General features: G+C 43.3%; 1 protein-coding gene across 8 annotated transcripts in view; it reads left to right on the top strand.

Annotated features, from left to right (window-relative positions):
* Positions 1–13,285, top strand: part of LOC106588628 (receptor-type tyrosine-protein phosphatase U) — a 283,302-nt gene that overhangs the window by 245,083 nt on the left and 24,934 nt on the right. For 3 of the 8 annotated variants that reach the window (XM_045709315.2, XM_045709317.2, XM_045709316.2), the window contains 5 exons: positions 2,223–2,295; positions 3,204–3,280; positions 3,382–3,453; positions 7,178–7,195; positions 9,741–9,777. In XM_045709315.2, the coding sequence (XP_045565271.2) occupies positions 2,223–2,295; positions 3,204–3,280; positions 3,382–3,453; positions 7,178–7,195; positions 9,741–9,777 (277 nt within the window). The remainder of the gene's footprint in view (positions 1–2,222; positions 2,296–3,203; positions 3,281–3,381; positions 3,454–7,177; positions 7,196–9,740; positions 9,778–13,285) is intronic. The other 5 variants (XM_045709322.2, XM_045709321.2, XM_045709320.2 and 2 more) reach the window with 2 other exon arrangements.

Genomic DNA, 13,285 nt, shown 5'->3' with positions numbered 1-13,285 from the left:
ATCAATATCAGTGAAGTACTATTAAATAAAATAAGGTAGAACAAAAACACACAAGAAATAAAAAATAATAACAATAGAAAGTAAGAAGCTATACACAGGGTCCGTTCCAATACCATATTTACAATGTGCAAGGATACTGGATCGATATAGGTATATATGTATTGGGATAAGGTGACTAGGCATGAGGATTTATGATAAACAGGGTAGCAGCATCATAAAAAAAGATTGTATGTGGGTGTGTGTGTGCGTGTGTGTAGAGTCCATATAAATGTGTGTGCATGTTATGTGTGTATTGGAGTGTCAGTGAGTGTGATTGTGCATAGAGGCAGTGCAAAAAGTTGTCTTGGGGATGGAAACTGTTCAGGAGCATTTTGGTGTCAGACTTGATGCACTGGTACCGCTTGCCGTGCGGAAGCAGAGTCTATGGCTTGGGTGGCTGGAGTCTTTAACGATTATCCTGGCCTTCTTTCCACACCACCTGATATAAAGGTCCTGGATGACAGGGAGCTCGACCCCAGTGATCTACTGGGTTGTCCGCACCACCCTCTGTAGCACCATGCGATCGAGGGCGGTGCTGTAGCCATACCAAGCAGTGATGCAGCCTGTCAAGATGCTCTCAATGGTGCATCTGTACAACTTTTTGAGGATTTGAGTGCCCATGCCAAACCTTTTCAACCTCCTGAGGTGGAAGAGGCACTGTCGCACTCTGTTTACCATTTTAAGTCCGTAGTGATTTGGACCCTGATGAACGACCCGCTCCACTGCAGTCCTGTCAATGTGGATGGGGGCGTGCTCGCCACCCCATTTGCTGTAGCCCACGATCAGCTCCTTGGTCTTACTGACGTTGAAGGACAGGTTGTTGTCCCGGCACTGCACTGCCAGGTCATTGTCCTCCCTGTAGGCTGTCTCATCGTCGCCGGTGATCAGACCTACATCCGTCGTGTCGTCAGCAAGCTTAATGATGGTGTTGGAGTCGTGCGTGGCTTCAGGGGAGATAAAGAACATTGCTAGAAAAAAAGATAATTCCATTCTGACAATCAGCAGCTGAGACCCTTATGCATGATAGTGGCGTGTTAAAGAAAGTCTGTCTATGGATTGGTTCAGTGTTAGTCAGGCTCTGCTCTAAAGGGTGTTGGTGGGAGAAGGAGAGAGAGAAGGAGAGAGAGAGGTATCATGTCTTCTCTAAGCAGGATTAGGCATAGTATTACCTGTGTAGGAGTGAGGCGCAGGTGTAATCCTCTGATCAGCATGCTGCCACTGTCCCTGGGCTGTAGGTGGACCGGCCGCCCCACGCTGATCCCATGCTGGGATTGGGCCAGCGCTGATGAGGGATTTAGTAAGCTAGGATTGGAGCGCCTGGATGTGCCCGGCAAAGCAGCCAGGATATAAGTTTGACTTACGCCATGAACGTGATGTGACTTGGACGCTACCGCCAACAAACACGTCTGTCACACTCACTCAGTCATTCTTTCTTTCTCTACTCTCTCTCTCTCTCTCTCTCCTCTCTCTCTCTCTCTCTCTCTCATAACGTTGATTTAGATTCAATAGCTCCTATCGCGCTGTGCAGCCAGATTGTGAAAATGGTGTCATAAACATCTGTCACAAATGTACCACTTTAACACCAAGGTATTATAAAGCACTTGGATTTTAAGCAGAAGCACTCTCAATGCATAGGTAATGAGAGAGACTCAAGCTTGCCTATCTACCTTTCCTCCTCTTAACTCTTGAATGCCCTCCTCTTTCTTCCCGGCCTCCTCTCCTTATCTTCCTCTCCTCTTCCTCGTCTCCACTCTCCTTTCCTCTTCCTCCTCTCCTCAGGTCCTCTCCCCTCTACCTCCTCTCCTCCTCTCCTCTCCCCCTCAAGGCCAGATCCATCTCTCTTAGCCTCTTCTTCTCCTCACCATTCTCTCATAGATGTGTCATGACAGAAATACGAGCAGTGAATATGATGGCCAAGTTACTCAGAGAACCTCAGGGTAACAGTCTAAGTTGGGTAACTAAGCTAAGTGGTAAAACTAAGTGGAGATTTGGTAATAAAACTGAAAGGATATTTGAATCTGATGACACGTACAGTATATTCCTTGTGTCCTAGTGATATCTAACACTCCGGTAACCAAGCTAAGTATTTCAGTGTGCTGTTTAAATCTGCTGATGATAGAATTTCACCTGTATGCTAACCATATCTCACTGTCTTTGTGACCACTTGTTCCTTCTCTTCTCAGAGCTTCTTTGATGGATGGGATGTCACCAAGAAGAAGGACAAGACTAAAGGGAGACATGACAGTTTGCTGGGGCGTAAGTTCCGTTCAGACCCTGGCTCTGGAATGGAGTGGTATGCCATACATAGAAGAACATTTGCAGGAAAGCTACTGTAACTTAACTTTGTTTCAAATTAGTGTACCAATTATAACATGTCCTCAAGTCAATTGCTATTGACAACCGCTATTTAAAAATCTTTGTTTTGTTGAACATCTTTGTTAGTGTCCCTTTAAAAGAGAATATACATCTGAAAAGACTTCCTGGTTAAATAAAGCTGACATAAAAGTCCCTCTCTCTTGTTGATGATCTCTCCCCTGTTGATGATCTCTCCCCTGTTGATGATCTCTCTCCTGTAGATGATCTCTCTTGTTGATGATCTCTCCCCTGTTGATGATCTCTCCCCTGTTGATGATCCCTCCCCTGTTGATGATCCCTCCCCTGTTGATGATCCCTCCCCTGTTGATGATCCCTCCCCTGTTGATGATCCCTCCCCTGTTGATGATCTCTCCCCTGTTGATGATCTCTCTCCTGTAGATGATCTCTCTTATTGATGATCTCTCTTGTTGATGATTTCTCCCCTGTAGATGATCACTCTTATTGATGATCTCTCTTGTGGATGATTTCTCCCCTGTAGATGATCTCTCTTATTGATGATCTCTCTTGTTGATGATTTCTCCCCTGTAGATGATCTCTCCCCTGTAGATGATCTCTCCCCTGTTGATGATCACTCCCCTGTAGATGATCTTTCCCCTGTTCATGATCTCTCTTGTTGATGATTTCTCCCCTGTAGATGATTTCTCTTGTTGATGATCTCTCCCCTGTTGATGATCTCTCCCCCATTGATGATCTCTCCCCTGTAGATGATCTCTCTGGCTGATGATCTCTCTTGTTGATGATTTCTCCCCTGTTGATGATCTGTCTTGTTGATGAACTCTCCCCTGTAGATGATCGTCATCGAGTCAAGCTACACTCCCTCCTAGCAGACCCCAACTCTGACTATGGCAATGCCAACTACATAGACGTAAGTTACACTCTCTCTCTCTCTCTCTCTTTCTCTCTGTCCCTCTTTCACTCTGCACCATCTCACTCCTCCTCCTCACTCTTTACTGTCTCTGCCCACAGTTGCTCCATAAACTGAGACTCAGCCGTATGATCAGCTGTGGGAACCAAATATATTGCAGAGGGACTTACGATGTAAGAGGCTGCACTTCTGAGCATCCACAGCTTCTGAGCATGCGCACGGGAGTTGGCTTTACTCTATTGCAATGTGATAGCTGTGTGACAAGAACTGCTGCAGAGATTAGTCTCTCGCCTCACATGGAGGACTTCCTGATATTCTAATTTTATCTTTGTATTGTTGAGTGTTCCTTTAAGCTGTGTGTCTGGCCCAGTGCTAGAGAAGTGCTGGAGGAGTATAGACTCGTGGGTAATATAATCTCTCCCAGCAGCTGTCTGTAGACTGGCCACAGGAAAGAGAGACTCTTGTGTAATGTAGTCTCTCCCAGTAGCTGTATGTATGTTTGAGACAGGAAGGAGACTCTTGGGTAATGTTCTCTACCCCAGCAGCAGTTTGTAGGCTGGCCACAAACGGCTCATAATAATGGCTGGAACCGAGCGAATGGAATGGTATCAAACACATAGAAACCATGTGTTTGATGTATTTGATACCATTCCACTGATTCCACTTCAGTCACTACCATGAGCCCATCCTCCTCAATTAAGGTGTCACCAACCTCCTGTGGTCTAAGGATGTCTAGCCCAATGTTCCAGTCTACAGGGACACCCGTCCAAAGTGTGTGAGGATGTGACAGTCAGAGACTCCCACTGTACTGTGTGTGTACAGGTAGTCTGTCCCAACAACCCTCTCTGGGCTTGCCTCAGTTGGCTGGCCAGTACACTGTGACAGTGAGGATATCCACTTAAAGAGGATTGTCCCCTCAACCTGGCTTTGTCCCTGTATCCCTGGGGGTACTGGAATAGATTTGAGATAGACATCGTCTCAGCAACACCACAGATCCTATAAGATCCTATAAGATCCTTTAAGATCCTATAAGCTAGGAGTGTCTGTGTCCTCTGTGACGGCTGACGACTCGTCCAAAAGCTCTCCTAAGTCAACTCCGAGCGGCGACTCGCTCTGTCTGTCTGACGACATCAAATGCCTGATCCCGTTCATCTGGCGTTCAGTTAGTTGTGATCTCAACTGTTCCGCTCCAGTGAGTCTCATCCAGGAAGGCTTAGCCAAGCCCAGTACCAGTTCAAACCTCACCAAAGACACTTTCTCTCCCAACTCTGTGTCAAAGCTGAACAGCTAGTACTGTAGCTAGTGTTGGAGGGATATACACTTTGTGTGCTTGAGCTAGGGCCAAGCAGTGAGTGTGTGTGTGTGTGTGTGTGTGTGTGTGTGTGTGTGTGTGTGTGTGTGTGTGTGTGTGTGTGTGCATATGCGGAGGCGTTGCTTAATATGCACGCAGTACAGGTTACATAAAGGTGACATTCACAAAAACCTCTTTTAGCAATTATTTATCTTTGTTGAACACAGTCCGTTCAGTGAAGTGCCCAATGAGAGCAGGAAAGAACGTACAGGGTTCGACTGCATTCGTCTCCCTTCGCTCAAAGAAATGTAGAATGTAAGAATAAGTGAAATGGACAGAATAGAAAAGCTAAAATTGACAGAAAATAAAAGGTCAAATGAGCGCTGACTCAGCAGGTTGAGGTGGAAGGGAAGGACAATGTGTTTGTGTTGGAGCTCATGGAGAGTGTTCCGCCCGTTCACCCCCTCTTGCCCTTTGTGAGTACACTGGTTCCATTCTCCGTTCACCCTCCTCTAGCTCTACCTGAAAGTTTAATTAGCATATGGGCCTTGCGAGGAAACCTGTGACATTGTTAGAGCTGTCTACACCACTGTCTGCATGTTGTGGCAGGACCCCTGACTAGCCATCCCGCTAGGCTAACCCACCCCCAGACGCCATACAAAATTATTCATGTGAGTAGGAGAAAGGGAGGAATGGAGGGGTGAATGGAGAGATGAGGGGTGGAATTAAGGGTCCACTGCCGTTTCGCCATTCTTCAGAAAGGTTCAATGGGAAAGCAGCACATTGTCTGGCATTGATTTGGGTTAACCTCTTACATCTAGATGTTCTGCTAGCGGAACACCTGCTCCAATATCCAATGATGGGCGTGGCGCGAAATACAAAGTCCTTGAAAATCCGAAAACTTCCATTTTTCAAACATATGACTATTTTACACCATTTTAAAGACAAGACTCTCCTTTATCTAACCACACTGTCCGATTTCAAAAAGGCTTTACAGCGAAAGCAAAACATTAGATTATGTCAGCAGAGTACCCAGCCAGAAATAATCAGACACCCATTTTTCAAGCTAGCATATAATGTCACAAAAAACAAAACCACAGCTAAATGCAGCACTAACCTTTGATGATCTTCATCATATGACACTCCTAGGACATTATGTTATACAATACATGCATGTTTTGTTCAATCAAGTTCATATTTATATCAAAAAACAGCTTTTTACATTAGCATGTGACGTTCAGAACTAGCATACCCACCGAAACTTCCGGTGAATTTACTAAATTACTCACGATAAACGTTCACAAAAAACATAACAATTATTTTAAGAATTATAGATACAGAACTCCTTTATGCAATCGCTATGTCCGATTTTAAAATAGCTTTTCGGTGAAAGCACATTTTGCAATATTCGGAGTAGATAGCTCGCCATCACGGGCTAGCTATTTTGACACCCACCAAGTTTGGCCCTCACCAAACTCAGATTTACTATAAGAAAATTGGATTACCTTTGCTGTTCTTCGTCAGAATGCACTCCCAGGACTTCTACTTCAATAACAAATGTTGGTGTGGTTCCAAATAATCCATAGTTATATCCAAATAGCGGCGTTTTGTTTGTGCGTTCAAGACACTATCCGAAGGGTGACGAAGGGTGACGCGCCCGGCGCGTTTCGTGACAAAAAATTTCAAAATATTCCATTACCGTACTTCGAAGCATGTCAAACGCTGTTTAAAATCAATTTTTATGCGATTTTTCTCGTAAAAAAGCGAAAAAATTCAGACCGGGAGTCGTTGTTTTCGTTCAAAGACTGAAAATAAAAACATGGAGTCTTCTCGTGCACGCGCCCCCAGTCTCATTGTTCTCAGATCGACCACTATCCAAATGCGCTACTGTTTTTCAGCCATGGCCTGCAAAGTCATCATTCACCGTTCTGCCGCCTTCTGAGAGCCTATGGGAGCCGTAGTAAGTGTCACGTTACAGCAGAGATCCTCAGTTTTCAATAAAGAGAGTGTAGAAGGCCAAGAAATGGTCAGAGAGGGCACTTCCTGTAAGGAATCTTCTCAGGTTTTGGCTTGCCAAATGAGTTCTGTTATACTCACAGACACCATTCAAACAGTTTTAGAAACTTTGGAGTGTTTTCTATCCAAAGCTAATAATTATATGCATATTCTAGTTTCTGGGCAGGAGTAATAATCAGATTAAATCGGGTACGTTTTTTATCCGGACGTGAAAATACTGCCCCCTATCCATAACAAGTTAACCTAACTGTTTTCATGGATGGTGGGGCTTGGGTTTGAGGAGGAGGAGAGTTGGGTGTAGTGTAGTATGTTTTGTTCACTTAGTGTTCCATGACCACAACAACTACAGGAAGTTCAAGAAAAAAACGTTGGTTTCTACCTCTGCCATGGCAACAGTGTGTGAGGCATGATGAAACAATCTCTCTCTCTCTCTCTCTCTCTCTCTCTCTCTCTCTCTCTCTCTCCCTCTTACCTGTGGGTTCTCTCCTATCCCCCTGTTCTTTAATCTCAATAATTATTATTTTTCCTTGCTTCCTTCCTTCTTTCTCTCTTTCTCCTTCCCTCTTTTCTTAACCTCTGGGACCTTTTAGATCCGGATAAACAGGGAAGTAAGTACACCTGCTTCTCTTCTCTTTCTTTTCCATCTATCTTCCCGCTCACCCTGTGCCCTCTGCGTACCCCCTTACTTCCTTCCCCCTTTCCATCGCTCCACCACTTTCTAATTTCTCTGTCTATGAGCCCCCCATGCCCTAGGCACCAGCTGCTCCCCAGAGTTTAATTTAGCCAAACCTGCTCTGCTACACCACTACACTCACTCTCATCTGCAGCCATACTAGACTCACTTAGAGTAAAGGATTTGTATGAGGTTTGTCTGTCCCCCATCACAGCAGATATGACACAAAGCATGTCTTACTGCAGGCAAGTCTGTCCCAATAGACAGAACCAGCCGTTAGAACTTTGTATTATATATTACACCTGTCCCCCATCAGAAATCGCACAAAGGAACCAATGGGAGGAGCACAGTCTAAGTGTGAATCCTAAATGGCCCCCTATTACCTACTCAGTGTGCTACTTTTGGCCAGAGCCTCAAAGGTCTCAGTCTATTCCCTATATAGTTAATTACTTTTGGCTAGAGCTCAGATATGCCCTGAAGGCAGTAGCGACCCATGCAGATATATCATGCAGGGCCAAAGCCAGGACAGATACACACACTCAGCTCCAGTGGTGGAAAAAGTACCCAATTGCCATACTTGAGTAAAAGTAAAGATACCTTAATAGAAAATGACTTAAGTAAAAGTGGGGAATGACCATTGATGTTCTCTTGATAAGTGTGTGAATTAGACAATTTTCCTGTCCTGCTAAGCATTCAAAATGTAACAAGTACTTTTGGGTGTCAGGGAAAATGTATGGAGTAAAAAGTACATCTTTTTATTTAGGAATGTAGTGAAATAAAAGTAAAAGTTGTCAAAAATATATATAGTAGAGTAAAGTACAGATACCCCCAAAAACGACGTAAGTATTACTTTCAAGTATTTTTACTTAAGTACTTTACAGCACTGCTCAGCTCAGATTGAGACACAGTGAAGGGCTTCACAGGAAACACTGCACTGCCAGAGCCTGAACATAACATCACTGTTTTCAACCTGTTTTCTGCCCCTGTATCACATTCTGTTGGATGTTTCTCACACATACTTTGTCATACAGCATTTGGGCTAATCTTCAACCACATAGTGGGCTATCTAGCTGGGCCAAACTAGATTGGTCTGAAGGGGGTCCAACTTGCTGTGAAAGAAGAGAACTTGTAAAGGGAGAGATTGCCAACTTTGTTTTGGCTTTCTTCTTGGCTTTCCTTCATGTGGCAACTTGCTTTCCATCTCATCATGTTGCGATGCTGTGATGTGATTGGTATTGTCATGGTTTAAGTGTGGTGGGGAGCATGAGAGAGAAGTACTTTTTTTATTCAGTTATTTTTCCTCCATTTTGAATTTCACACTGCTTGATGTGATGCTGTCTGCTCACTGTAGGCGGAGGGTGGTGGTTGCCTAGGTGACAGACAGACAGGAAGCACACACACACACACACACACACACACACACACACACACACACACACACACACACACACACACACACACACACACACACACACACACACACACAGTGTAGCAGAGAGGATCATGGGAAGGATGGGAATGGGGTCACTGCACTCTTGCATGGCGACTGTCATCCATCTCCCGTCCTCTCTGTGTGGCATGGCACTTATGGAATGGAATGGAATGAGTGGTGTGTGCGTGTGCACATGCACGTGCGTACGTTCCCTTATAGCCAAGAGTGATGAGGGGACCATGCCCATGGCTGGAGGATTTGTCTTGCTTTACATTCCTCTCTCTCTCTCTCTCTCTCTCTCTCTCTCTCTCTCTCTCTCTCTCTCTCTCTCTCTCTCTCTCTCTCCTCTCTCTCTCTCTCTCTCTCTCTCTCTCTCTCTCTCTCACACACTCACACACCATGCTCAGGGCTGGTTAATTTGTTATGCTCAGAGTGCTGAGTTAGTCTGGATACACACAGACCATGACTAGCCATCCCATCTGAGTGTCCAGGCTGGATCATAGCGCAGTAATGCACCCCCCCAGGAGAAAAGACAATGACAGATCAGTCAGTGTCAATTGGCTGAAATGAAAGCATTATAATTTCCCTTTTGAAGGAACCTTGTGTACTTTATTATTGCTCTATACCTGAACAGATCATGTCAAAATGCTGCCTGAACAAAACAAAAAATAATTGGTAGGAGGAAGCTGCCCAATGAGAAAATTACAGTCCCTATCTCTAGACAGTTATGGCCGCTGTAGAGAAATCTCCTTTAACTCCCTGTAATCCAACAGTCCAACCTTTACAATATGAAAACATTATACTATGAAAACCACTTGGTATTATATCTAGGTGGAAGATGAATACAATGCAAGTTTCACTACATATTCAATGTCATTCAATACCAGATCAAAAATAAGAGAGGAGAGGAGACTGAGGGAGGGGGATGGTGGTGTTTTTTTATAGTGACTCCAGGGACTAGTGTTTACACTGTGTTACTCTGATGTTCAACTCTCTCTCTTTCTCTCTCTTTCTTTTTACCTCCATCTCTTTCTCTCTTTTTTCACAGGGGTACCAGCGATCAAACCACTTCATAGCCACCCAAGGTAAGTGCCCTTGGAATACTTTTTCAGAAATCAATGAATGGTAATATACCTTATTCTGTGTGTGTGCTGTATGTATGTGTGTGCATGAGCAGCCAAGCCTCCCAGTTGTTGATATTAAAATAATGATTTTAATTATTAATGTGTAAACACACTGGCTGGTGCTCCATCACGTTGTGTATCTGGGTGTATCTCTATTCTCTACCACCCAAACATCTCTCTCTCTCTCTCAAGTCAAGGGGCTTTATTAGCATGGGAAACATATGTTAACATTGACAAAGCAAGTGAAGTAGAAAATATTTAAAAGTGAAGAAACAATAAAAATGAACAGTAAACATTACACTCACAGAAGTTCAAAAATAATAAAGACATTTCAAATGTCATATTATGTATAAATATGGGTTGTATTTACAATGCTGTTTGTTCTTCACTGGTTGCCCTTTTCTTGTGGCAACAGGTCACAAATCTTGCTGCTGTGATGGCACACTGTGGTATTTCACCCAGTAGATATGGGAGTTTGTCAAAATTGGGTTTCTTTTCGAATTCTTTGTGGATCTGTGTAATCTGAGGAAAATATGTTTCTCTAATATGGACATATATTTGACAGGAGGTTAGGAAGTGCAGATCAGTTTCCACTTCATTGTGTGTGCAGTGTGCATATAGCCTGTCTTCTCTTGAGAGCCAGGTCTGCTGACGGTGGCCTTTCTCAATAGCAAGGCAAAGCTATTAATTTTGAGTCTGTGCATAGTCAAAGCTTTCCTTAACCTCTATGGGCTAGGCGGGACGAATTCGTCCCACCTACGTAACAGCCACCTGTATCCAGTGGCGAGATTTTTGAATCGTTTGAAATACTATTACTTCAATTTCTCAAACATATGACTATTTTACAGCTATTTAAAGACAAGACTCTCGTTTATCTAACCACACTGTCCGATTTCAAAAAGGCTTTACAACGAAAGCAAAACAATAGATTATGTCAGGAGAGTGCCCAGCCAGAAATAATCAGACACCCATTTTTCAAGCTAGCATATAATGTCACCAAAAACCCAAACCACAGCTAAATGCAGCACTAACCTTTTATGATCTTCATCAGATGACACACCTAGGACATTATGTTATACAATACGTGCATGTCTGTTCAATCAAGTTCATATTTATATCAAAAACCAGCTTTTTACATTAGCATGTGACGTTCAGAACTCAGAGTTACCTCTGCTGCAGAGGATAAGTTTATTAGAGTTTCCAGCCTCAGAAATTGCAGCCCAAATAAATGCTTCACAGAGTTCAAGTAACAGACACATCTCAACATCAGCTCTTCAGAGGAGACTGTCTGGATCAGGTCTTCATTGTCGAATTGCTGCAAAGAAACCACTACTAAAGGACACAAATATGAAGAAGAGACTTGCTTGGGCCAAGAAACACGAGCAATGGACATTAGACCGGTGGAATATGTCCTTTGGTCTGGAGTTCAAATTTGAGATTTTTGGTTCCAACCGCTGTGTCTTTGTGAGACGCGGTGTGGGTGAACAAATGTTCTCCGCAGGTGTATTTCCCACCATAAAGCATGGAGGAGGAGGTGTGGAGGTGCTTTGCTGGTGACACTGATTTATTTAGAATTCAAGGCACACTTAACCAGCATGGCTACCACAGCATTCTGCAGCGATACGCCATCCCATCTGGTTTGGGCTTAGTGGGACAAGCATTTGTTTTTCAACAGGACAATGACCCAACACACCTCCAGGCTGTGTAAGGGCTATTTTACCAAGAAGGAGAGTGATGGAGTGCTGCATCAGATTAACTGGCCTCCACAATCCCCCGACCTCAACCAAACTGAGATGGTTTGAGATGAGTCGGACCGCAGAGTGAAGGAAAAGCAGCCAACAAGTGCTCAGCATATGTGGGAACTCCTTCAAGACTGTTGCAAAAGCATTCCAGGTGGAGGTGGTTGCGAGAATGCCAAGAGTGTGCAAAGCTGTTATCAAGGCAAATGGTGGCTATTTGAAGAATCTCAAATAGAAATATATCGTGATTTGTTAAAAACAATAGGTTACTAAATGATTCCGTAGGTGTTATTTCATAGTTTTAAAAATAAATAAAAACCTTTGAATGAGTAGGTGTTCTAAAACTTTTGACCGGTAGTGTATATGTTGAAGAGGGTGGGGCTTAAGCTGCATCCCTGTCTCACCCCACGGCTCTTTTGGAAAGAAATGTGTGTGTTTTTTGCCAATTTTACCTGCAGACTTGTTGTTTGTGTACATCGATTGTATAATGTTGTATGTTTTTCCACCAACACCACTTTCCATCAATTTGTATAGCAGTACATACTACCTCAATCAGCCTGACTAACCGGTGTCTATATGTAGCCTCGCTTCTTTTATAGCCTCACTACTGTATATAGTCTGTCTTTTTACTGTTGTTGTTTTATTTCTTTAACCTCTATGGGACCGGCGGGACGAATTCGTCCCACCTACGTAACATCCACTGCCAGCCTGTGGCGCGATTTTCAAAATCTTCAAAATCCTATTACTTCAATTTCTCAAACATATGACTATTTTACAGCCATTTAAAGATAAGACTCTCGTTAATCTAACCACACTGTCCGATTTCAAAAAGGCTTTACAACGAAAGCAAAACATTAGATTATGTCAGCAGAGTACCAAGCCAGAAATAATCAGACACCCATTTTTCAAGCCAGCATATAATGTCACCAAAACCCAGAAGACAGCTAAATGCAGCACTCACCTTTGATGATCTTCATCAGATGACAACCCTAGGACATTATGTTATACAATACATGCATGTTTTGTTCAATCAAGTTCATATTTATATCAAAAACCAGCTTTTTACATTAGCATGTGACGTTCAGAACTAGCATACCCCCCGCAAACTTACGGGGAATTCGCTAACATTTTACTAAATTACTCACGATAAACGTTCACAAAAAGCATAACAATTATTTTAAGAATTATAGATACAGACCTCCTCTATGCACTCGATATGTCCGATTTTAAAATAGCTTTTTGGTGAAAGCACATTTTGCAATATTCTAAGTATATAGCCCAGGCATCACGGGCTCGCTATTTAGACATCCGGCAAGTTTAGCACTCACCATAATCATATTTACTATTATAAAAATGTCATTACCTTTTGTTGTCTTCGTCAGAATGCACACCCAGGACGTCTACTTCAATAACAAATGTTGGTTTGGTCCAAAATAATCCATCGTTATATCCGAATAGCGGCGTTTTGTTCGTGCGTTCCAGACACTATCCGAAATAGTAAAGAAGTGTCGCGCGCTTGGCGCAATTCCTGACAATAAAATTCAAAGTATTCAATTGCCGTACGTCGAAGCATGTCAACCGCTGTTTAAAATCAATTTTTACGTCATTTTTCTCGTAGAAAAGCGGTAAAATTCCGACAGGGAATCTCCTTTTCGGCAAACAGAGGAAAAAATCCCAAAGGCGGGGGCGGTCGGGGTCACGCGCATAAGCTAGTGTCTCTTGATGGGCCA

Source organism: Salmo salar, chromosome 27 (assembly GCF_965601325.2).
Source record: "Salmo salar chromosome 27, fSalSal1, whole genome shotgun sequence".
In the NCBI taxonomy this organism is placed as follows: Eukaryota; Metazoa; Chordata; class Actinopteri; order Salmoniformes; family Salmonidae; genus Salmo; species Salmo salar.
The sequence above is the reverse complement of the archived record's forward strand: the minus strand, read 5'-3'. Positions and strand labels throughout refer to the sequence as shown.